The sequence below is a fragment of the Malassezia sympodialis genome, genomic scaffold (assembly GCF_000349305.1).
Source record: "Malassezia sympodialis ATCC 42132 genomic scaffold, msy_sf_6, whole genome shotgun sequence".
NCBI classification, from domain to species: Eukaryota; Fungi; Basidiomycota; class Malasseziomycetes; order Malasseziales; family Malasseziaceae; genus Malassezia; species Malassezia sympodialis.
In genome coordinates, this window is record NW_017387804.1 from 253,435 (window position 1) to 277,853 (window position 24,419).

Genomic DNA, 24,419 nt, shown 5'->3' on the forward strand with positions numbered 1-24,419 from the left:
TGGACAGGATGGTGACCCCGGTGGTGTGATTCGGACCTGGCTTCGCGCTGGCGCCCTGGGGCGTGGCTCGGCCGAAGGCACAGCCTGGGCTATGGAAGCAGCGTCTGCAGCCGATACGCCAGCGGCAGGGCCGCGGGATTGTCGGTGGTGGACAAGAAGTTGACGACGTCGCGGAAGGTCTGGGTCAGTCAATGAACGTACACGTGAGTGCTTGTTCCAACTCGCCTCGATTTTCGATAGAATATCTCGGTCGTCGAGGAGCACGGGCGGTGGTGCTGTGTCGTCGGCGAGCCTGTGCCAGTCGTCCACCGCCCGCTGCATGGCCTCGTACTGCTCCGTAAAGCGCGTGCGACTTTCTGTAAATGCCGTAATTGTATTCATAAGCTTGCGGTGGCACTCGAGGTAACGATAGTCTGTCAGCATACACTCTTTGCGGCAGGTGTTGAGGAAGTCGAAATGGTGCTTCATAAACTGGTCGACCGAGCGTGCGGCATGCAGTTGGCGCTCCAGTGCGTGCCAGTGGGGCTCGATGATCTCGCTGGTATAGAACGCCAGCAGCTGCTGCACCAGAAGCAGCATGCGTTGGCGAAGGAGATGGATGCGCATCTTCCACGCCTCCATCGGCGCCGCGTGCGCACGCCGGTCCTTGCGCCGCCACGCCGGCATCGTCTGCTCGACCCAGACCTCTGTGAGCGCGCGCTCCAGCTGCTTGAACAAGAGGAGGCAGCGGTGGATGAACTGCCACCGCAGGATATTCTTCTTGGAAATGACCAGTGACACGGGAAACTGCACCTGCACGTCAAACTGCAGCAGGTACATGACGACCTCGCGCGTCCCGTGCTGCTGGCGCTCCGCTTGCTGCTTAGCGCGTAGCTTAGCGACTTCCACGACGCCCTTGGTATCGGCGATGCGCTGCAGCTGGTCGTACGCGCGCTCTTTCGCCAAATCCACGCGCAGATCTTCGCGGTACGGGTCGAGGAAGCCTACGCTGTCGGAGCTGCCAAGCGCCATGTCCAGCTGGGTCTGCAGGCGGAGCAGGGTTGTCTCGCGGACGCGGAAGGGGTCGACCATCTTGCGGAGCTCGTGGCCGGACTGGTCCATAAACGTCTGGAGAAAGTCGGACTGCGCGAAGAAAAAGTAGTGCTTCAGCGAGCACAGCCGCGCAATGATGTCCTTGTCGTCCTTAAGCAGGCACAGCAACGCCGCGTTCGCGCGCTGGTACGCGCGCTCAATGCACGTAGCAAAGGCCTCGTCGTCCATCACGACCCGCTCCTGCTTCGCGTCGAGCGCGAGATAGGCTTCCACATGCGCGTCCTGCAGGCCAAACAGGGTCTGGACGCGCTCCGACTGCCCATTGGACACGTCGATCCCACACTCGCGGATCGCATTCAGGTACTTACCAGCGAGCAAGATCTTGTGCTTCCACGGCTGCAGGAATGCGGGGATCTTCGCGCCGCCTGTCAGCTCGCCACGCGCCTCGTCGACATCGTCGGCGGGCAGCATATCGCCCTCGCGTGCCAGCTGCTCACGCTGGGCCAGGTACCGCTCATCGCGCAGCATATATCGCCGCTCCCAGTACTCGTCCGTCGGGTCCGACTCGAGCGAGGCCCGCGTCACTCGGGCGTCTTCGACGACCATAAACTCCTCGTACGGATCGAGCAGCACGCCAGAGGTGATCCACCGCAGCAGGGTGCGGGCATACGGCTGCGATGCCTCGCGGAACAGCTGCAAGTACAGGGCATGCGCCACGGGATCGCCGCCCAGCTGGGTCAAGCGGTCCCACAGCATGGACAGGACTTCGCCGCCCTTGACGATACCGCCGGCAATGTCCTCCGTCTGGAATTCGTCGAGGCCCAGGAGCGCCCGGCGGTCGCGCTCCAGCTGCGACGCATCACTGTCAAAGCTCGTATCTGACCCTTCGGACAAGTTCTCGTCTTCCAGGCGCGGCAGGACATCCGCATGCGTGATGCTTGCAATGTCCGAGGTCAGTGCATGCACGAGGCCAAACGTGCGCAGCATGGGGTGCATGGCCCGCCAGAGCTGCTGCAGCGTAAAGTCCGGCGAGCTGAGCATCCGCTGCTCCATCTGCGCCACGAGGTCCTCGTACTGGCACAGCTGCGTGCGGATCGCCGCACACAGCGCATGCATCACGGTGCCGTACTCCAGGCCGGACTCGCACTCGACAAACGCATAGATGGACGTGTAGTAGCTGGCCAGCGGCAGGATCCGCTCCACAAGCTCGCGCAGCGATGCATCGAGGGCCGCATCAATCACGTAGCGTGCGCCATTGAGGCGGTGGCCGAGGTCGTCGGGGCGGTAGTCAGGCGCAAACTGGACATAGTTCCCCTCGATGCCGATCAGGATATACAGCAGGTCCTCCACGAGCAGCACGTCCTGGAGCGTCGCGTCCAGCGTGTCGAGCGTGATGAGCCGCTCGGCGGCTGACAGTCCCTCTGTCGACGCATTCGGGTCGTCCACATCATAGGCGCGCGGCCGCGCAAGTTTCCGGGGCGTCATCGACGGTAGGCGCCCGCTCAGGGGGTTCAACACAAACGACGGCTCTTGCAGGTACGACTCTGGCGCGGGCGCCGCCGCCGCCGCCGGCGCGCCGCCGCCCCGTTCAAGCTGGCGGATCTGAGGCGGGAGCGCGCGTGTGCGCTCGGGTGGCACGTGTGCGGTAGGCGTGGCCTCCTCGCCGGCCTCGAGCTCCTCTTCTTGCACCGAGTCGTCGAGGGTGCGCATGGCCCGCCGGGTCGAGTGCTGCACAGCCGAAAGCCGGCGCAAGTAGCGGTCGTACTGCTTTGCGCTCATCGCAGCACCATGACTCGACGCTGTGCGCCCGGGCGTGAAGGGGATCGAGCGCGACACGCGGTGCGCCGAGGGCGCCGCCCCGCCCGTGCTCGACATCGCAGCACACCGGTCAGGGTCGCGGCGCGACGCGTGGGTGTTGTGGTCACGTGACTAGCATCCTACGGCGCGCGGCGCTGCGTCGTAGCGCGGTGCAGCCCAGCCCGTGGCGGAGCGCGGCGCCGGTGTGGCATCGTCTGCGCGCAGTGCGCTCGATGCGGGGAAACGCTCAAAGCCGGGGGGCAATCCCTCGACGATGCGGAAGCCCGACGGGCCGAGCCACGCATCGATCCGCTCGCGGTCGCAGGCGGCCAATGCATGCGCTGCCGCGCTAGCGTCTGCATGCTCGGCAGCACAGCGTGACTCGTCGTCCAGGACGCGGGCGCCTGCGACAGGACCCGTGAGACTGAGGACGGCCCAGCCGACGACCAGCATACCTGGCGGGCGCTGTCCATCGGAGATGTGGTGCTCCATCACATCGACGATGCGCTCGATCGTCGTCGCGATCATGCGCTGGTCCTCTGAGCTCGCGCGCTCGATAATGGCCATGGGAGTGTACGGGGGATAGGCCGGGCCGGCGCGTCCCTCGCTCTCGTCGGCCAGCAGCGTATCGACGACGGCCGCGAGGCGCGCGACGCCCATGAGGACGACCATCGTGCGGGAGCGCTCGTAGCCCGGCAGGCGCACACGCTTGCCGCCGCGGCCAACGCCTGTGCACATGACAAACGATTCCGCGGCTCCGCGCTGCGTCACGGGGATACCGACCATGAGCGGTCCGGCCATGGCACTAGAGATGCCCGGCACCACGGTGCACTCGATGCCCGCGTTTTGGCACGCGACGAGCTCCTCTCCGCCTCGGCCGTAGATATACGGGTCTCCCTGCTTGAGCCGCACGACCGTCTTGCCCTGCTGTGCGGCCTCGAGCGCCTGCGCAATGAGCTCGGACTGTGCGCCCTCTGCATTGCCTGGAAACTTTTTCGCAATGACCAGCGGCGTGGTCGCAGGGATGAGGGCGAGGACGGCCGTAGGCACAAGCTTGTCGGAGAGGATCAGGTCGGTCGTGGGCGACGTCAGGATGTCGCGCGCCGCCACAGTCAGCAGCCCTGGGTGTCCTGGGCCCGAGCCCAGGAGGAACACGCGCCCTCGGGACTGGGGCTCGACGGTGAGGTCGTGCCGAGAGCGCTTGGATGCACGCTCGTCCGGGTCAGGCAAGGCGTTGTTGCGCAGAGGCATGTCCGTCTCGAGGAGGGCCTGCATCTCGCTCGGCGTGAGCGCCGCGAGCTTGTCCAGGGGCCAATACTCGCTGATCTGTGCAATCCACTGCATGCGCCTCCGCTGCAACGTGCAGGCGTCAGGAGCCGGTATGGGTTCCATAGGCGCGTGGTAGCCCAGTGTGTCGCCCAGCGACGGCTCGTCTTCGTGCTCGCCCGCGTCGACAGCATGGCCAGCCGCCGACTTGGCGCGCTCGCGCATATCTCCAATGCGGTCAACGGCAACACCGATCGACGCAGGTAGTGAGCTGACAATGTGTCGGCGGATGCGCCCCGCGAGCCTGCATCCCTTGCCGTTGGTGGTGACAGCGATCTGTAGAGACGGCGAGTCGTGCGCGCCCGCGAAACTGTGCGTCGCCGGAAACGCATAGTCACATAGATCCGGCACGTCCGTCACGTTCAGGGGGAGGCGGCGTGCGCGGCAGGCGTGCGCGAGCACCTCGCACCTGGCGCGTCGCGCGTGGGCCTCGGGCACGACAGTGGCGAGGGTGTCTGTGACGCAGACGGCAAAGAGGTTCTTGTCAGGCGTATCAATGCGATCGAGCAGGTGCGCCCATGCCTCTGCACAGGCGGCTTCCTGCGCAGGCGCAGGGAATAGGGTATCGCGCTCGATCGCCACGCACTCGATGCCGGGCTCCGTCGGGTCATGGGGCGTGTGCCACGCAAGGACAGCGCGCATGCCTGCGTCGACTGCGGCTCGCGCTCTCTGGAGCGCGAGCTTCCCCTCGCCGATCACAAGGAGAATGCGCCCGTGAGGCTTGTGGGCGAGCAGCAGGGAGGCTGCGCCTTGGCTCATGCGGGAGGCGGGGTCTTCGAAGGTGGAGGGGAAGGACCGGCGTTTTTCGTCGTCTCGGCCGTGAACCTTGGCCATGGTCATGGACGCAGACGCACGAGCGAGTGCGGCGGCGGCCGAGCGGCAATGGGACGACATGGAGGTGCCGGCTGTGGACATGAAGGATCTGGGCGGACCCTTTGAGGGCCCTGAGAAGCTGCTGGAGTTGTGGTTTGCTCCGAGTGTTGAGGCTCTGCCGGAGTGCCAGCGGGCGATGGCCGAGCGGCACGTTACGCTCGGCGGGCGCCTGGGCCTGCGGCGGGTGCCGAAGAGCACATGGGAGAGCATGCTCGAGCTTGTCAAATGTAAGACGCTGAGTATTGTGACGAACGCGGACGTCGACGCGTATCTGCTGAGTGAGTCGTCCATGTTCGTATACCCCCACAAGGTCGTCCTCAAGACGTGCGGCACGACGACGCTGCTGCTGGGCCTGGAGCGCCTGCTGCGCATTGCCAAGGCAACGCTCTTTGACGAGGAGTCGCTATCACTGCAGTCGAGCAGTGTGTCGAGCACCATGCTGGCGGCCGCCCTCGCTGGCGAGGCGGACGGCAAGATGCTGGGCTCGTACGTGCAGCGTGTCTTTTACAGCCGCAAGAGCTTCATGTTCCCCGAGAAGCAGCAGGGGCCGCACCGCGACTGGGAGCTCGAGACGCAGTGGCTCGACCAGTACTTTGACCACGGCGCGGCGTACACGGTCGGCAAGATGAATGGCGACCATTGGCTGCTGTACATGGCGCAGCACACGGATCCGGACGAGGCACCCGTGTGCCCGCGCGCCACTCGCGTGGTCGGCGACGACTCGACGCTCGAGATCCTCATGACCGACCTGTCGCCGCGTGTCTCGCAGAGCTTCTTCTTCGATGCGAAGGACGACTGCAATGCGGACCGCGCGCACGAGCTGGGCGCGCAGCTCTCGCGCAACATGGGCCTCGCAGACCTGTTTGCACACACGCAGCTCGACGCGTTTGCGTTTGAGCCGTGCGGCTACAGCGCCAATGCGCTCGTCCCCGCCTCGCCGCACCACTCGGCAGGCTACTGGACGGTGCACGTGACGCCAGAGCCCGGTAGCAGCTACGCCTCGTTCGAGACCAATGTGGCGCTCGACTGCGAGGGCGGCATGGACGACGAGGGCGGTGACCTCACGCACGTCCCGGCGCTCGTGCACCGCGTCGTGCAGATGTTTGAGCCGGGTAGCTTTACGCTTACGCTCTTTGTCTCGACCGACGACCCGAGCAGCGTGACGGCGCTGCGGGCACTTACGCTGCCTGGCTATGCGAAGCGCGATCGCATTTTGTACGAGTTTGAGGGCTACGAGCTGCTCTTCTTGTCCTTCCAGAAGAGCCTATAGCTAGGACGCCGTAGACGCCGTCTCCGTGTCGGATGCATCCGACTCGTCGCCGCCCACGGGCATCTCGACGTCCTCCACGTCATAGCCCACGGCCGTAAGCTGTGCGCGAATGCTCTCGGCGCTGGCACTCGAGGCTGCCACGGCGCACACGGACGTCGCCGGATCGAACAGCGGCACAATGTACTGCCGCAGGCACCGCTGGACCTCGGCGAGCGTGACGCGACTCGCGTCCTTGAGTAGGCGCCGACCGCGGCCGCGCGGCACGCGCTTGAGGCGCACATCCACAAAGCTCTCGAGCGCAGCCGCCCCGACGGTGCCCTCCGCCTCAGCCACGCTAAAGTGCAGACTCGACTTGGCCGTCTCGAGCATCGTCTCGTCAATCACGGCGCTCGATCCATCGTCGAGTGGCGTGCCGTGGGCCAGCGCATGAAGCACTTTGCGTCCTTCCGTAAAGGCGCGCGCCGCGTCCGGCGCGCGGTACAGGAGGAAATGGATGTGCTGCGCCTCGGCGTCATTGCGGATCGATGCTCCGTACGCAAGACCCGCGCCGCGGATGTAGCGCCACAGGAACGACTCCATCGCATTGAGAATGGTCAGTGTGACAACCAGCGGCGCATAGTCGGGGTCCGTGTAGCCAGTGAGGCCACGCGCGGTGACCACAGCATAGGAGCTCTCAATCGCCGGCACCGTGCACAGGCGCGCCGCGCGCGCAGGGCGTGCGCCCAGGGCGTTCACCACGTCACTCGCCCACGGCAGAGGACGCAGCGCGCGCGGCGCCGGCACGCTCGGGAGTACCGTGCGCCACGGCACGCGCGGCGCCGGAAGCCGCAGGATATCGCCGGCCACACTGAAGCGCATGTGCTCAGGGCGCAAGAGCGCCTCGCGCACGCGCTCCAAGTTGGCGAGCACCTGCTCCGGCGTGTGCTGGAGAGCGTCGGTGATCTCGCGCACATGCTGGATTTGGGAGAGCACACTGTTTGCCTCGCACGCCGAGCGGCCTGGGACATACAGGAGCGAGCGCAAGAGTGCCCACGACACCATACGGCCATCGCGTTTCTGCTCTGGCAGCGACTGGGCGAGCTTGGCGGCGCTGACGCGCACGCGCTCCAGCGAAAAGTCGGCGCCCCACAGCAGATCGCGCATCCACCCAACAGCCTGCACGTACCGCGACGCGGGCACCTTGAGCTCCACGGCCAGGTTCTCGTTGAAGCTCGAGCCGACGCCGATCGCCGCGTCATAGTCCAGGACATCGTCCTCAAGCTGCTGGACGACCTGCTCGTACGAGAGTCGTGTGCCGTCGGCGCGCTGAACAGGCAGGGAGAAGAGCATCGCAAGGTACAGCGTCAGATAAGGTCGCAGCTCGGTCGGCACCGCCTCGGTACTGAGCACGGCCGAGATGAGGACAAACTGGGAGGGGATCTGATCAAACTGGATCACGAACGGCAGCGGCTCGCCGTCCGCCTGTACATGGGCGTGTAGCTGCGCATCCTCCGCGCTGAGCTCGCCGAGCGACTCGGGCGGCGCATCGGGGCCACTGTGCGCCGTGGCCACCGAGATCCACTGGATCGTATCGCTGGACGGCACGGCAAAGTCTTTCAGTACCTGCGGCGGGAATGGCGCATCGTTCGCGCGCCGAGCGTCGGTCAGCGCCTGCTCCAGGGCCTGTGTGCCGGCCTCGCCGAGCTCGGAGCGGCGCGCAGCGACGCGCGCCTGCGTCTCGTGCTGGAGCTGTTGTGCCAGCGCTGCCGAGGGGCGCCCAACGACGACGAGACGCGCATTGTCGACCAGGTAGCGGCGCAGCACGCGAGCCCAGTCTTCCTGGGTGTAGCGCGCCAGCGCATCAAAGCGCTGCATATCGTCAAGAGCCGTCGCCAGGTCGTGCCCGTCGCGGTGGCCATACAGAAAGTCGTGGATGAGCACATCGGAGAAGCAGTCGGCTGGCCGCATCTCGAGCTGGCTTAGTAGGCGCTCACGCTCGCGGCGCAGGACGGTCTCCATGCGCACCATGTCCACACCGTCGCGTGCCACGTCCACAAAGAGAGCGTGCAGCGCCTGGTCGAGGTCATCGAGCTTCGCGGTCGGCACGCTGCTGAAGCATGCACCGAGGACCGAGGCACCGGCGCGCTCGCTGTTGCCAAAGTACACGTCCGTGCAGAGGGGATCGTCGCGCTCCACAAAGGCTTTTTGTACGGGGCTCACAGGCGAGTCGGTGAGGTAGGTGCCCAGGACGTCGAGCGCCTGCAGTGCAAGTGCGTCGGTGATGGGCGGGCCGACCCATGAGATTTGCACTTCGCCAACGCTCTCGTCCTTCTCAGGGAACTCGACGTACGCGCGGCGGCGCAGTGGCTGCAATGGCGGCGCGGCATCCTCGACGCCCGGTACCTCGAGGCGCGAAGCGTCAATGACAGGCGGTACAGCGCTCGCCGTCTCCACAAAGGGGCGGCGCCAGCCGGGCGGTCCCTGCTCGCCCTGTGCGCGCTGCTGTTCGACAAAGCGCGCGTCGATCTGCTCGAGCGTTCGGAAGAGCGCTGCGCGGTCGAGGGGACCGCAGAGCACGAGCGCCGCATTGTGCGGCGAATAGTACTGCGCGTGGTACGCGCGGATGTCGTCGATGGTCAGGACGCGCAGGGCAGCCATGAGGCCGCCCGTCTCGCTGCGGTACGCAGACGAGCGGGGATACAGCATGCGCTGCGTCTTGAGCTCCATGAGGTCCGCGCTCGAGTTTTCGCGGCCCTGCATTTCCGAGTACACGACGCCGGCGTCTTCGCCTTGGCCGTTGACGTGGTACACCTCGGTGGTAAAACCGGCCTTGGTGAGCGTGGGAAAGAAGACGTGGTCGCAGTACACGGGGAGCATGCGCAGGAAGCCATCAGCACCTGCGGTCGTGAGCGTGTAGGCTGTGTGATCGTTGGCCGTCCACGCATTGGTGCCCTGCGCGAACGCGCGGTTCGCGAGGCTGTCGAGCACACCTTTGTAGGGATACTGCTGGCTGCCAAGGAACACGAGGTGCTCGAGCGTGTGTGGCACGCCGCTGTCTGTGAAGATTTCCGTGGCAAGGGTGATGTACGCGTTCAGCAAGGGGCTGTCAAAGCTCGCCCACAGGACGGTGAGCCCGGACTGTGTGCTGCGCCATTTTTCCACGACCATGTCGGGAGCATACGGCAGTGCCTCGCGCGCGAGGCGGCGGAACGGACCGCATTGTGTGGCGTCGGCCTCCTGGCTAACCATGCAGGGCGCCCAGCGTCTCGAGGCAAGGCTGGTGGCGAACGAACGTCGGAGCGACGCTAGGCGCATGCCCTCGAAGGCGCGATTGGCAAGTGCCTCTTCGATGCATGGCAATCACGTGAACAATCTACAAGGTCCTCACGCGGTCGGCGCGAGGGAGGCGAGCTCCACGCTGGCCTTCTCCACGTCGGTCGGCGGCGCAAAGCCGCGGCGCTGCTGCTCGCGCTCCTCGGCGCGGCGTTTTGCAAGCTGCTCACGGTAGATCTGAGAGAGACGTCGCCCCTCGAGCATGTCGGCCATCTCCGCCTCGGTCATGACCCAGAAGCGCCACTGGCCAATGCATAGCTTCTTGACCCACGGGGGGAGCAGGCTGTGGTTCACGACGGCGCGCTGCCACGGCGCGAGCTTTTTCGTGGACGTGTCCAGGAAGGTGTTGGGCGGTGCAATGCCCCATGGTTCGCGCCGGTCGTGCCAGCCATCGGGCACGAGTCGCCCCCGTGTCGCCCTCGCGATCGCCCACGGGATGACGTTGAGCACCATATACGACAGGATGCCGGCAATGAGGCCGTAGGCAATGCTGTAGAAGAACGGAATACCGATGATTGTCAGGAACGCGGGCACCGCATCGCCGATGTAGTCCCAGTTGACCTCTGCGACAGACGACATCATCATCGAGCCGACGATGACCAGCACACTGCCCGTCGCCCACGCGGGCAGCGACGCAAAGATCGGGGCGAAAAATAGGCTCAGGAAAAAGAACAGAGAGATGGTCAGCGCTGTGAGGCCGGTCCGACCGCCTTCGGCAATGCCCGCTGCGCTCTCGATAAACGCTGTGCATGGCGAGCAGCCCAGCAAGCTGCCGGTGCAAATCGACACGGCATCCGAGATGTACGCCATGGAGCTGCCCTCAAAGTCGCCCGTGCGTATATCCACGAGACCGGCGTGCGTCGCCATCGAATACAGCGTGCCTGTAGTATCCAGCAGGTCGATGTACAAGAATGTAATGAGCGCGAGCCACGCATGCCCCGTGTTGTACCCTTGCCAGTCGATGTTGTGGGGGCCGATCGGATTGATGCTGCGCCACGTTGCCACCTGCTTGAAAAAGTCCCAGTTATCGTTGCCCTGGGCATCGTTAGGAAACTGTGTCACCGCCGAGCCACGCGGCCATGACGAAACCGAGACTAGCAGGATACCCAGGATCATCGCACCGCGCACACGGTACATGAGCAGAAGCGTGATCAGCACACCACCCAGGAATATGCCTACCCACATGCGGGGATCCTGCAGCACATGCGATAAGCACGCATTGCTGTGCTCCGGATCGCGGTATTGCGGCAGGCATCCAGCAAAGCCGAGCAGGTTGTCAAAGTCGAGGCCCACGACGTTCAGACCACCGGGTCCGAGACCAATGAGTGCGAGATAAATGCCGATACCCGCGCCCGTGCTTAGTTTCAGCGACTTGGGCAGGACACGCGCGAGCCACTGGCGCACGCCCAGAATCGAAAGGATGACAAAGATCCACCCTTCAAGCCAAACGACAGCGAGGGCCTGCGAATAGCTCACTGTGCCCGAGCCAGCAGTGCCCACGACTGTGTATGCAAAGTATGCATTCGCCCCAAGACCCGGGGCGAGGCCCAGGGGCATATTCGCAGAAAGGCCCATGAGGCCCGAAGCAATGCACGCAGCCGCTGCGGTCGCCACAACGTACGCGCGCCGCAGATCGTTCTGGCATGAAAGGTACTCTGGATCATTGGAGCATTCATCACCTCCCCCCCGGCATACACACGGCCCACCTGAATCAGAGAGAATCGACGCATTCACCGCGAGAATGTAAGCCATCGCAGTAAAGGTCACGGCGCCTGCACGCAACTCTGTGGAAAATCGTGCACCTTTGCGCTCTAATGGGTGTCCTGATCCTTCTAATCGGAAGTAAGAGCCCATGAATGAGCGTGCAACGGCTTGGTCGAGTCTTGCGACCGCCTGGCCGACCCGCTCCCACATGTCACCCGATAAGGAGAGCCGGTGTGGTTTTTTTTAACAAAGAGTGGAGGTGGGGCTATCAAAAGCGGATAGTTACAAAAAGGGCTAGTAGCCCAGTGATTGGCGACGGAGAAGGATGCGGTCGCGCAGCCGCTCGCGCCGCCAGTGTGAGAGCTGGTGCCACCCCTCAGGTCCACGAGATGTGCCATCCTTGTCCCACGGCGGTCGCGTAGAGCCCTGAGGGCCGGGCAGCAGTGCGACTAGGGCATCGAGATACGCCTCCTCCGAGGGAGTTTCGATCAAGTGGCTCACAGGCTCGACGCCCGCGGCCAGCGGGCTGTGCTCACGTTGGGAGGTCCATTTTTCCGGTATGCCAGGCTGCAGCGCAGGGTCGAGCTGAGGCAGTTTGGGCACTAAGCCCGCCCAAACGTGCGCGATCACACGAGCTTGGACGTGTACAAAAGGGAAAGGGATGACGTGAGTAGGCACGCCCAGTAGCGCGAGGCTATTGTCTGGCTCATAAAAGATTTGCCAGTCATCCAGGTTCGTCAGGCTCGATGTGCCATGCACATCGAGGTTGGAGCACATGGGCATCGGCGCCGCCGAGGACGAGGCGGTCCTGCAACCTGGTGGTGCCACGAGAGGACACTTGTCAAAGGGCGCGAGCGTCTGATCGAGCATGGGGATCGAGCGCCAGAATCCGGTGGCCCATACGATTGCGTCGACAGACAGGCGCTGGCCGTCTCGGAAAACGAGTGTACCGTCCGCCTCGACATGATCTATCGGTCCCAAAACATGGATGCGGCGGCACCAGTCTGGACTCGTGGGGTCGCGAGGATCGTAGTCGAGCGGCGGAGGTAGGTCAGGGCGAAGATACGACTGGTACACGTACGTGCCTGTCGCGGGCGGCTCCTGCGCAGCCTCCTTTTTCCATTGCTCTGAGCCGGGGAACGTGCGCACTGCACCACCGCATAGCTCGCGCGCCACGTCGGTGCCAGATGAAAAGTTTCCGACAACAAGCACTCGCTGGTTCCGGAAGATGGTGGGCGTGCGGTACCACGCACTGTGCCATTGTGTGCCACGGAAATGCTCGAGTCCCGGAATGGAGGGGATATGTGGCACAGTGCACCAACCACATGCGATCGCAACATGGTCGAAGGTTTCTGTGCGAGAGCCATCTTGCGACTCACTGGTGACCTGCCAACGTGACGGCGCTACAGAGAGACGCCGCACATCGGTCACGCGCGTGCCGAAGCGGGTAACGCGCTCCATGCCGATGTGGGAGGCAAAGCGCTCCAGGTAGGCCAGGACTTCTGCCCGCTCTGGGAACAGGCGTGTCCCCTCCGGGAAGGGAAAGTCGCGGAACGCCATCAGGTCCGAGGGAATGTTGGTGCGCAGACCTTCGTACATAGCGCTTGCCTCGTGGAGCGCGCGGGGCTCACTGTAGGCGTAGCCACTACTGCTGACAACAGTAGAGCCTGCTGAGTGGGGAGTCGGGGCGCTAGGTACAACATGGCACTTGCCGGGCTCGGCCTCAAAGTTCCACAGACCACCTACCTGGTCACGGCGCTCAAAGACGACAATCTCAAAGCCTGCCGAGTTAGTGGGGCCTACATACGCTCGGGGGCCACATCTTGCAGTTGCTGGACAATGGCCAAGCCAGCGCTTCCAGCACCGATGACAGCTACGCGCTGTTTCATCGGCAGTGCAAGAAACGAATTGACAAGCCATTCCGACCTCCGCTAGCGGCCATCATGACACCATCTTCGCATGGGTTGAGTGATGCTTATGTACAGATTAGCTCAGTACAAGATCTACGTGGAGGCCGATTACCACCACAGTGCAACGCTGAGGCATGCCGCAAGCGCGAGCACTACCGTCGGCGTCGCGCGGAGGCGCTCAGAGGCGTTTTGGGAAGATGGAGGCTCATCCTTCGAGTCGGAATCAGAAGTATTTTGTGTGTCGTCGTCCGAGGCTTCCGAAGCGGACGCCGCCTGCGGCGAGTTGGCCGAGAAGCCACCAGGGGATGTCTGGTCACTCTCCTTGGTAATGTCGACCTTAGAAGCCACAGCGATTTGGTACGTGTCCATGTCAGGCAGGCCCTTCGGCTGGACCTTACCACTGATAAAGTCGTTAAAGGCAGGGTAATTGATGTCGTCCTCCACGTAAGGCGTCGTAGCATTCATGCAGGCCGTCAGAGGAACCACATTGTTGTAAGCCTTCTTCACCTTAGGGAACATCTTCATAAACTCGTTCATCGTATCTGAGTTGATCTCGTGTGTCAACACGACGACACCCTTGTCGTCAACCTTGTTCTGAGACGCAAGATCAATGATCTTCTGGTAGTTGGAGTCAATCTGCTGCGTAGATTTCGTGCCATCGGGCTTGATATCCCAGTCGTTCGTGTCCTGGTCCCAGATGATCGTGCGAAGACCGAGCGCCGTGGCAATCGCACGCACACGGTCATCCACATCACCAAATGGCGGGCGCCAGCAACGCGTCGTAATACCCAGCACATCCTTGACGATGCGCAGCGTATAGTACAGCTCGGCGAACACCTGCTCATTCGACAGAGTCGTCATGTAGTGGTGCGACCACGTGTGCAAGCAAATGTCATGACCATCAGCCAAACCACGTTGGGCCTGAAGCGGATAGTCGCGCACATTGGCACCAATGTAGAAGAGGGTCGCCTTGAGCTGGTTATCTTTCAAAAAGTCGTAAAATTCATTGTGGCCACAGTTCGGGCCATCGTCAAAGGTAAGGCCCCAAGTGTGCGGCTCCGGGCATTCGAACAGGTCCTCACTCAGCCCTTTCGCCTTGGGCTTCGTGCAGCCACTCGCCGACCACCAGCAGTCAGGGTCCGATCCGGCATTGTAGCCATTATCGTCGATGCCCATGTGATTGTCGGTGTCTTTCTTGACTTGCACATTAGAAGGAATAATCCCGGAGGACTGAATCTCCTTCCAAACGGACTGCGCCTCACTGTCACCATCGACAATCTTGGCAATCTGATTCCCCTGAGGATAAATCTTCTGCAGCTTCGCCGAGCTGGGGAGACTGTAGTCCTTGCATTCCTGGGCACCCTTGAGCTTAGCCCATGAGGACATAGTCGGCGGCCCATCACGAGCATGAAGGCGCTCAAAGCGATGGTGCTGATCGACATGCTTCTCAGACACGAGCGGGACACCACGTCCAATGTGCGCAGTGGTTGTCCCTGCCAGCAGGAGCGCAAATGTGCAGTATTCGAGAGCCAGCATCTAGAAGCTAGAAGAGAACCTGTGCTGGCCGTGTACGCTCCTGACCAAGGCACTCTCGTCAATGGAATGAGGTCTTGGCATATGCAGACGCGCCTCGCTCACTTCACCAATAGCGCTTACCCATGATGCCATGTGGATGTTTAACAAGTGCCAGAGTGCCATTCCTCCACTCAACGCGAAGCATATAGCATTGGCATGCATCAAAAAGTGTCGTCAGGTTGAGTCATGGTGAGGTAATCGTGATGAGAGGGCGCTCGCTGACTGGTTATGCGCTTGCCAATCAGAAAGGAGGATAGCTGTAAGTTTGTGCAACGAGCAAAGATTTCTTTCCTGATAGAGCACGACGCACGGACATTCGTCCGGAGGGGATTCTCCATTTGATTGGGCAGCGACGAATAAAGCCCGCGGAGTGCGACACCCGCGCGGCCAAATTGGTGCGTGCGGTGTGGCAATTGCGCAAGCCCTTGAGTCTAAATAGGCATTCCTTAATTGAGCCGTTCGCCTTCTACGACCATGTCGATCTTCTCAGGCTCGGAACACGTATCGACGGAGCGGGGTCACGGTCATGAGACGCAACAACGTGGAGGCGAAGGGCGCCTGACTTCGAACCTGGGCGTGCCGATAGCGGACGACGAGAACAGTCTCAAAAGTGGGTCGCGTGGACCCACGCTCCTAGAAGACTTTCTCCTGCGCGAAAAGATTTTCCATTTCGATCATGAGCGCATTCCTGAGCGTATTGTCCATGCACGCGGCTCGGGTGCGTACGGCTACTTCGAAGCGACCAAGGACATCTCGCACCTGACTAGGGCGGCTGTGTTCCAGAAGGGCAAGAAGACCCCGATTTTTGCCCGTATGTCCACAGTGGCCGGCGGCGCCGGGTCAGTTGATACGCCCCGGGACGTCCGAGGCTTTGCGCTTAAGTTCTACACTGACGAAGGCAACTGGGATCTGGTGGGCAACAACATCCCAGTCTTCTTCATCCAGGATGCGATCAAGTTCCCTGATCTGGTGCACGCTTTGAAGATGGAGGCGGACCGTGGATTCCCTCAGGCAGCAAGTGCTCATGACACATTCTGGGACTTTAACTCGCTACTGCCAGAGGCTACGCATATGCTCCTGTGGCTCATGTCTGACCGATCCATCCCGCGATCCCTGCGCATGATGGATGGTTTTGGTGTGCACACTTTCCAGCTGGTCAATGCTGAAGGTGAGACACACTTTGTCAAGTTTCACTGGCGCACGAAGCAGGGTCTGCAGTCGACGACCTGGGACGAGGCGACTAAGCTCCAGGGTGCCAACAACGACTACCACCGCGCCGATCTATTCGAAGCGATCCAAAACGGCCAATACCCTGCCTGGGAGTTTGGCATTCAGGTCTTTGATCGCGAGTGGGCCGAGAAGCAGCCGTACGATGTGCTGGATGCGACCAAACTCATTCCCGAAGAGGAGATTCCAGTCGAGATCATCGGACACTTTGTGCTCGACAAGTGGCCGGATAACTTTTTCGCAGAGACGGAGCAAGCGGCCTTTTGCGCGTCGAGCATTGTGCCTGGCATCGACTTTTCCGACGATCCCTTGCTACAGGGCCGATTGTTCTCATACCTAGACACACAAAAGTCGCGCTTTGGCACCACAAATTTCCACCAGCTGCCGGTCAATGCACCTCGTGCCCCGGTGAACAACTTCCAGCGCGACGGCTTTATGCAGCGCCATGCACCGAAGGGCCGTGCGAACTACCAGCCTAACAGCCTGAACGAGAGCAAGGAGCCGACGGGGCCCCGCGCCTGCCCCTTTGGATTCGGCACGCAGTCGCTTCCGCTTGGTCCCCGCGCTTCTGGCCCTAAGCTGCGCGCGCGTGACGAGCGCTTCCGTGACCACTACTCGCAGGCCCGCCTGTTCTGGCACTCACAGACGCCTACGGAGCAAGCCCACATTGTGGGCGCATTTGTCTGTGAGCTCAGCAATGTGACGATGCCGCAGGTTCATGGGCGCATGTTGGGTAACTTGCTGAACGTGGACGAAGACCTCGCCCGCCGCGTCGCCCGCGGAATTGGTATGCCTCTGCCGGCCAAGAGCGAGGCGCTGTCGCCCGTTCTCGATATGAAACCGAGTGACAAGCTGTCGATCCACAAGAATATGAAGAAGACGCTCGAGGGCCGCAGTGTGGGCGTTTTGGTAGCGAACCAGACTGACAAGGGTCAGCTTGATTCACTCCTCACGGGCATTCGCCAGGCCAAGGCAACGCCTGTGGTGATTGGACCCACACTGAAGGGCATTCAACTGAGCGATGGTAGCCAAATCCAAGCAGATGCACCTCTGGCTGGAGCGCCATCAGCCCTGTTTGATGCAGTGGCCTTGGTGTTGTCCAAGGAGGGCACAGAAGCGATCATGAAGGAGGTGGCTGCCGTACAGTTTGTGATGGACGCATTTGCTCATCTCAAGGCCATCGGCTTTTCGGAGGCTGCAGCTCCGCTCCTGCAGAAGGCAGGCGTGGAAGAGGACGCTGGTATCACGAAGCTTGACTCCTCCTTCTTGGATGCAGCAGCACAGCGATTCTGGGACCGCGAGCAAAAAGTTCGCACAGTAATCTAATGCTCTTGCATACGCAGTGAGAACTATACACGATGCATGACACAGAACGAGTGATATGTATTTATGAACAACAAGACCCTTTATTTAATGTAGGCGGCATGGGTCAGAGGCCCATGTGGGAGTACACGAATGCCGGTTTTTATTCATCATTCAGATAGAGGCGGGTGACATATGTGGGCGAGCCCGCTGCAGGAGGCGTATTCGGCGACATGATCACGAGGCCCTTTTTGTAAGAAATGGTGCTGCGTGTGGCATAGTCGTCGGTGCCCTTTTGCTCAAGCAGCATCGGGAAGGAGGTCTCTTGCTCGTCAGTGAAGATTTGGTGGTAGATTTTCTTGTGGACGGACGACGCACAGGGTTTGACCACTAGGGAATTGCTAAGAGCATCAAGTTTGGAGACAGGTGTCGTATCGTCCTTCTTGGGGCCTGGGCCATTCAAACTGAGGCATTGGCTCGAATCCTTGGCCGCACGGACGAGGCTGAACTTAGCAGGAAGACGAGAGTCGTGTGCGTGGCAGGTGTAGAGAACAAATTTGTCAGCATTGTGCGCCGTCGAGCCCGCCTGGACTATCAACGGATGATGCTGCTCGGTCTGGTTTTGGCCCACTTTAAGGTAAGTGTTCTGCCCCATGGGACCAAATGAAACGAGGTAGGCTGGCTTGGACACAGACTCGCATTTGTAGGGGGTAGCAGCGGCATGTGCCCCGAGGCCGAGAAGACCAAACGCGAGCAGAGAATATACAAACTTCATGGATGTGGTCGGTAAAGATAGAGAGCACAGAGACCTAAGATCGCTTTTCACCGAGGCATCTCCGTCCTGGCCTGGATAGCCAATCGATGCCACTAGCATCAGAAAACTCGAAACTCAAATTGAACTTGCATAAGTGGAGGTAAAAAGGCATGCAGAAGGGGTTATTGCGCAGGCGTCTCAGCGCTACTAGCGGTCGCACAGTAGGTGGAATGGCGCAGCATCGCCAAATTTGTACCTAAAAATCAACATATATATATATATTTATATATTAGCGATGTTCAATTTACATCAAGAGATAGCTGGTGGATAGCACAGCTACCAGAATGAGACTCAGAGTCGATGAAGCAAGGGCACGCGCCGACGAGTTTTTAGGGTCAGAAGAGTCGGACTGGCTATCGTCAGGCGACTGAGACGTGCTATCGTCAGACGACTGAGACGTGCTGTCGTCAGACGAGTTGCTCTGCGCTGAATTGCTCTGAGATGGCGGCGAGGAGCTGGACGAAAAGCCACCTGGACCTTTTTGGTCGGTTTCCTTCGTAATTTTCAGCTTAGAGGCCACGGGAATCTGGTACGAGTCCAAGTCAGGCAAGCCCTTTGCACCGACTTGGCCTGACGTAAATTCGTCAAACGTCGGGTATGAAATGTTAGTCTCCACGTAGGGCGTCGTCGCATTCATGCAGGCGGTCAGAGGTACGACATTATCGTAGGCGCCCTTGATCTTGGAATACATTTTCATAAACTCATTCATGGTGTTCTTACTAAGTTCATGATTAAGCACAATGACACCCTTGTCGTTAACCTTGTTCTGAGACGCAAGGTCAATGATCTTCTGGTAGTTGGAGTCAATCTTCTGGGTGGGCGAGTTGCCATCGGGCTGAATGTCCCAGTCGTTTGTGTCATGGTTCCAAATAATCGTGCGAAGACCCAGCGCCGTGGCAATCGCGCGGACACGGTCATCCACATCACCAAACGGCGGGCGCCAGCAACGCGGCGTGATGCCCAAAACATCTTTGATAATGCGGGCCGTGTAGTACAGCTCGGCGAACACCTGCTCATTCGACAGAGTCGTCATGTAGTGGTGCGACCACGTATGGACACACACATCATGACCATCTCCCAGGCCGCGCTGGGCCTGGAGCGGGTAGTCGAGCACATTAGAGCCAATATAAAAGAGTGTAGCCCTCAGTTTCTTGTCTTTCAAAAAGTCGTAAAATTCATTATGGCCACAGTTCGGGCCATCGTCAAAGGTAAGGCCCCAAGTTCGCGGCTCCGGGCACTCGAAGATGTCCTCACTAAGCCCCTTCGCCTTGGGCTTCGTGCAACCATTCGCCGACCACCAACAGTCAGGGTCCGAGTTCGCATCGTAGCCATCGTCCTTGATGCCCATGTGGTCGTTGGTACCCGTCTTGACCTTCACATGCGAAGGGATGATCCCAGAGGATTGAATCTCCTTCCAGACGGATTGGGCCTCACTGTCGCCATCGACAATTTTGGCAAGTTTCCAGTCTGCGGGATAGGCTTTCTGGAGCTTCGCAGTACTTGGGAGGGTGTAGTCCTTGCATTCCTGCTTGTTCCCCTTAATCTGAGCCCATGAGGACATGGTCGGCGGCTCATCGCGCGCGAGAAGACGCGACCGCGCGAAACGACGGTGCTGAGAGACATCCTCTTGCTTCCCCAGAACGATTCCACGTCCTACGTGCGCCAACGAGGTGTCTGCCAGCAGGAATAGCAGTGCGCAGTGAACGAGGAACACGGGGACCATGACGTAGCTGGAGAACACGCGGATAGGCTAACAAGTAGCCGGTACGCGAGTCGTTGCACAATTTAACCTTACGCGACGCGGACTAGGAACGACCATATTGACCAAACAAAATGTTCGCTAGTGTGTTCGTCGCGGAGACTGCGAAGCTTTGGTATGTGATGACTATCCTCCACTCTGCGTGAATTATTATGCATTGGCACGCGCCGGACACACGAAAATCGGATTTATTCGCTCATGTTTGCTCGTCCGTAATCTGTGTCACGTGGGAATCGGGGGTCACTTTCGGCCGCACTGTACCTTAGCTGGCAGACTACGCGACATGACCCTAAGGGGGAAGGTCCTATTTGCTGGGTAGAGAGCAGTCTCTGATGGCAAATTTACCGACCTTTAGGCATATCAGTTTGCATGATTCCTACACAACTACATGTATTAAGGTTTTGGCTGACTCAATTAGGGGATGAGTGCCTTTTCCACTCGGTTCTCAGAGCTATCTTTTGAGGATTCTATATACAAAAGCCATATGAACGGGACTCTACTACACATCAAAAGATGCGGCTTTAGAGTCCTCTAGGATCTTCCTGATGTCTTTTGAGGGGGGTTCCGATTCCTTGGCTAGGAAACAATCTAGCAGCTATAGTTAGAGCGGTGAAGGTAGGGGGGGTCCGATTCCTTGGCTACGAGACGATATAGCAGCTATAGTACCAGTGGTGAATGTAGATGGGAGAAATCCGCGCTTGGGCCACTCAGTGGAGGCCTCTATTACCAATGAGGCAACAGCAGGCACCTGTCAGGGTGAGGGAGGGGGATCCGATTCCTTGGGTCGAGACAATCTAGCAGCTATAGTCGGTGGTGAATGTAGATGGGAGAAATCCGCGCATGGGCCACAGGCACCTGTCAGGGTCCTCGGCTGAGTCAGCCGTGTGCAGTCAACCCAGGTACCCGGTAAATACCCAGGCCAAAGGGCCCATCGCATCATTCCCCCATGTTGATCCCTTAGGTCCCCTCCCAGGGCTGAGCNTTTCTCGGACGCTTGCCACTCCCATGCGAACTCGTGCGGTCGGCCCGTCGGCACCAGTGTTACTTCTTGCCGTCCGTTCCGCTCCTCCTTGGACCCTGTCACCTCTCGGATGAACAGGTCGTAGTGCATCTCGGGCCCAGGGCCTGCGTGCCGACCTCGCACTAGCAAATCACTTCGCTCTTGCCGGTCTGCCACGATCCGTGCCTCTCTCTCCACCTCGACATGTACATTCCGCCGCACATGCTCGTACAGCACATCTCGAATGCCATCGTGTCGCAGTGTTTCTCCACGGTACCACCGGTCCTCGCAGTGTTCGCCGTGGCTCAGCCGGGCGCCGATTACCGCGCAGGCTCGACACCCTGCCGCGTGCGGTGGGCACATGGTCCGAAGTTGCAGACCTATGTTCACGTCGTAATCCTGCAAGGACAGCCGGCCAAAGTAGGGGAGCACCTGGAGCCACCGTCGGCCTAGTGGGACGCTCTGCTCCAGCAACACACGGCCTACGCCGTCGGGTGCATGCAGTACTAGATGGTCCGCCATGCGCTTGTACATGTCGTTGACCAGCATGCCCTGCTTGGGCAGTCGACCCATGGCGTCTCTTTGCTCCTCGTCACTCTGCGTGCCAAAGTCGCCTAGGCCTAGTAGCTCGCCGTCGACGAGCCCCCGCCGGACCAACTCGTGGTCCGCCATGGTGCCCATCGCCTGTCGCGCAAGCGGCGCCACGTACGAGTACCCTCGGAGGCCCAGGCCGCCCAGACGCAGTGGTAGTGCGAACAGTATCGGGTCAGTAATAAGAGAAATGGAACTGCCCCGAAGGTGTCGCACGACCCATGCGAGGCCGCGGTCTTGACGCTCCCATATGGGATTGATGCCGTGTGTGACGAGGTCGGCTGTTTCGAGTTGGCGGAGGAGATGTGCGTTCCGTCCAGCGAGGCACCTGGATAGGATGAGCCAAGCCAAGTGCTTGGGTAGTTCACGCAGTGCAGGCAGGACACGTTCGATGCGTTCGACCTTGGCCATGCCAAACGCCCAGCGGAATGCGGCGCTGCCTAGAGCCGTGCCGAGCAGTTCCGTGCCGGATGTGCGGATGTCGGCCAGCGGCGTGCATGAGTTCTTGTTCACGTTGAGGTGGAGCCCTGGTGCCGCGTATCCTGCGACCTCCGCCGCGGTGCTTACTGTGTCGGTGCTGTTCTCCATTGAGTCACTGCCCATCTTGGACAGGATCACAACGTCATCCAAGTACGCCATGACTAGGTGCTCCGGCCCAAGGCGGTCTTGAAGCGCCTCGAGAAAACCACGCATGCCAAGGGAGAAGAGGATAGGAGCAAGAGGGTCGCCTTGACGCACGCCCTCGCTAGATTGGAAAGCCAGAGCAGGCACTTGCCCACTTGCAGCGCCCGCTCGCCTCTTTTGCGCCATGGCCACGAGCGGCGTCGCTTGCTTGTATGCCCACCGCGCCGTACGGTACAGTACCGAGCAGTGAGCCCGGTATGCCTCGGCCATGACTCGCCTCGACACGCAATTGTACGCGTTCGAAAAGTCGAGCTTGGTCAGGTGCGTGTACCCAAGCTCTGGCCGTGCCACGGCGTGCTCGACAAGGCGCACAATGGGCTCGACGCCGCCCGCCTGGCCCACGCCAAACTGGCCAGGCCCGAGACTCGACTGGATGTCGGCCTTGAGGTGCTGGACAATGGTCCGCATCAGCAAGCGGTACAGGACCTCGCCGACAGCGATCGGCCGGATGCGCCCATTCGCCTTGAGGAGAGGGGTGATGCGTGCGCCGCATAGGAAGCGTTGGTCAGGCCCCGTGTCTTGGGTGATTTCGCGTGCCTTTTGCTGCACATACTCGTGGACCGCATCAGGACCCAGCTGCTTCATCGTGAGCATGTCGCGCCACAGGAGAACCGTCCAGCCAGACGGGCCTGCAGCACTGTCCGTGCTCATGTGCTTGGCCGTGTCGATGATCTGGTCCATGGAGATGCGAATGCGGCGGTAACCTGCGTGGCGTGCCGTGCCTACGAATGGCCTAGGCTCGCCAGCAGGGTGGAGAGAGAGTAGTTCAGCTTGGGTTTGCGCCGTGGCAGGGGCCACCTCGCCTCGCTCGTTGTGGACAAGGCCCTCGAGGATGCGAGTGGCTTCGCGGATGCGTCCTTGGCGGCCGGTGCGCTGGAGGACGTGGGACATGTTGTATGGGACGAGGCGGTGAGATGAGAGGCCTGCTGGTGTCCATGGGGCCTCGTTTGGGGGGGCAAGCGTTGACTGGCCAGGGAAGGACCTGTCAAAGGGGCCTCGATTGCCACAGGGGCCGTCAAAGGACCCTTCAATGCAGGACTCGCCAAAGGAGGGCCCATCGAAGGACCCGCCAACGGGGCCGTCAACGTAGGACTCACCAAGGCTGACCTCCGACTGTGGACCCAAGGAGGCCTCAGCCGAGACGTCCACGGTCAACATTTCGCCGTTGGGCCCATGTGGTGAACCCACTGGACTCGACGCCCTTGGTAGAGGACTCACTGAACACAGGTCCAGAGCAGCTAAGCGTGCTTCCGGCGACTGTGCGCGCGGGCTCTCTGCGAGCGGGCTCTCAGAGCGCACGCTTGCCTGTGAGACACTCAGGTCCAGGGCTAGTAGTCCCTCGAACAAGGTGGCCTCGTTGGGTGTCCCGTGGGCGGCATGTTCAAAGTCGGGCGTGCTTGCCCTGTCAGTCTCTCCCTCTGTTGAGTCTTCCCTGCCCGACGCCTCGTCCCATCCAAGCTCAGGGGGGTCTGGCAGGTCTGGTAGGTCTGGCAGGTCTGGCAGGTCTGGCAGGTCTGACAGGTCTGACAGGTCTGACAGGTCTGACGAGGCGTCCAGCTGCCCTGACTCGGTATCTTGCCTGTCAACAAAGGCTTCAGCCTCGGTCTCATCTTGCACGTCCCACCCATTAATAGTCGGCCAGGATCGTTTGCACCCCTCGGTCCACCGTCTGCCTGACAAGCGCCTTCCATTGAGGCACAGGATACGCCTCGAGACTCGCAAGCTTGTCGTCGCGCTCCTCGTTCGACAGGCGTCCATCCAGCCAGGGAAATACGCCCAGCTTGGGCAGAAGCAAAATCATGAGCTCCACGATAGGTGAGCCATGCTGCACTTGGTACGCACACAGGCCGTCCAGCGCCTTGCGCATCGACCGCTGCCACTTGCCAGGCAGTGGTGTATATACGCTGCGGGATGTGACGACCTGGAGGTAGATGGCCAAGAGGCCGTCTGGCGTGTCGAGACCATGGTGCTGGAGGTCGATGAGGACGCTTTCGATGTGCTCGTGGGCGATCTCGCGGTGTGTGGTGAGGGCGCCGAATGTCTGTACGCGATCGACCAGGGAAGGAGGGATGCCTCGTGGGAAGCATGCGCGTTCCTCTGGGGTCGAGTCGCGGCTAGCTTGGCCGGTGATGGAGGCTTGTGCGCCCTCCTGTTGAGAGCTGGCCTGGGGAGTGCTAGCCTGTTGTGTGCTAGCTGCCCCCCCACCCTGTTGAGAGTTAGCCTGTTGGAGGGCCGGCTCGGGG

The 24,419-nt window shown here is 61.0% G+C and overlaps 8 protein-coding genes across 8 annotated transcripts; 2 read left to right on the forward strand and 6 right to left on the reverse strand.

The window, feature by feature from the left end:
• Positions 1 to 89: 89 nt before the first annotated feature.
• Positions 90 to 2,907, reverse strand: MSY001_1510 (uncharacterized protein; the record flags this gene model as incomplete). Its single annotated transcript, XM_018883314.1, has 2 exons — positions 90 to 179; positions 202 to 2,907. 2 exons carry the CDS (start codon positions 2,905 to 2,907, stop codon positions 90 to 92), a joined length of 2,796 nt encoding a protein of 931 aa, XP_018740086.1.
• A 54-nt stretch (positions 2,908 to 2,961) lies between these two features.
• MSY001_1511 (uncharacterized protein) lies at positions 2,962 to 4,914 on the reverse strand (the record flags this gene model as incomplete). Its single annotated transcript, XM_018883315.1, has 1 exon — positions 2,962 to 4,914. The coding sequence occupies one exon, from the start codon at positions 4,912 to 4,914 to the stop codon at positions 2,962 to 2,964; it is 1,953 nt and encodes a 650-aa protein (XP_018740087.1).
• Positions 4,915 to 4,987: 73 nt separating this feature from the next.
• MSY001_1512 (uncharacterized protein) lies at positions 4,988 to 6,298 on the forward strand (the record flags this gene model as incomplete). The annotated part of the gene is made up of 1 exon (XM_018883316.1): positions 4,988 to 6,298. The coding sequence occupies one exon, from the start codon at positions 4,988 to 4,990 to the stop codon at positions 6,296 to 6,298; it is 1,311 nt and encodes a 436-aa protein (XP_018740088.1).
• Positions 6,299 to 6,377: 79 nt separating this feature from the next.
• Positions 6,378 to 9,526, reverse strand: MSY001_1513 (uncharacterized protein; the record flags this gene model as incomplete). The annotated part of the gene is made up of 2 exons (XM_018883317.1): positions 6,378 to 6,397; positions 6,427 to 9,526. 2 exons carry the CDS (start codon positions 9,524 to 9,526, stop codon positions 6,378 to 6,380), a joined length of 3,120 nt encoding a protein of 1,039 aa, XP_018740089.1.
• A 135-nt stretch (positions 9,527 to 9,661) lies between these two features.
• MSY001_1514 (uncharacterized protein) lies at positions 9,662 to 11,362 on the reverse strand (the record flags this gene model as incomplete). Its single annotated transcript, XM_018883318.1, has 2 exons — positions 9,662 to 11,265; positions 11,317 to 11,362. The coding sequence occupies 2 exons, from the start codon at positions 11,360 to 11,362 to the stop codon at positions 9,662 to 9,664; spliced, it is 1,650 nt and encodes a 549-aa protein (XP_018740090.1).
• A 1,970-nt stretch (positions 11,363 to 13,332) lies between these two features.
• On the reverse strand, positions 13,333 to 14,760 carry CDA1.2 (Chitin deacetylase-like protein, predicted to be GPI anchored; the record flags this gene model as incomplete). Its single annotated transcript, XM_018883319.1, has 1 exon — positions 13,333 to 14,760. The coding sequence occupies one exon, from the start codon at positions 14,758 to 14,760 to the stop codon at positions 13,333 to 13,335; it is 1,428 nt and encodes a 475-aa protein (XP_018740091.1).
• A 513-nt stretch (positions 14,761 to 15,273) lies between these two features.
• MSY001_1516 (uncharacterized protein) lies at positions 15,274 to 17,352 on the forward strand (the record flags this gene model as incomplete). Its single annotated transcript, XM_018883321.1, has 1 exon — positions 15,274 to 17,352. One exon carries the CDS (start codon positions 15,274 to 15,276, stop codon positions 17,350 to 17,352), a length of 2,079 nt encoding a protein of 692 aa, XP_018740092.1.
• Positions 17,353 to 18,386: 1,034 nt separating this feature from the next.
• CDA1.3 (Chitin deacetylase-like protein) lies at positions 18,387 to 19,703 on the reverse strand (the record flags this gene model as incomplete). Its single annotated transcript, XM_018883322.1, has 2 exons — positions 18,387 to 19,151; positions 19,206 to 19,703. 2 exons carry the CDS (start codon positions 19,701 to 19,703, stop codon positions 18,387 to 18,389), a joined length of 1,263 nt encoding a protein of 420 aa, XP_018740093.1.
• Between the last annotated feature and the right edge of the window lie 4,716 nt (positions 19,704 to 24,419).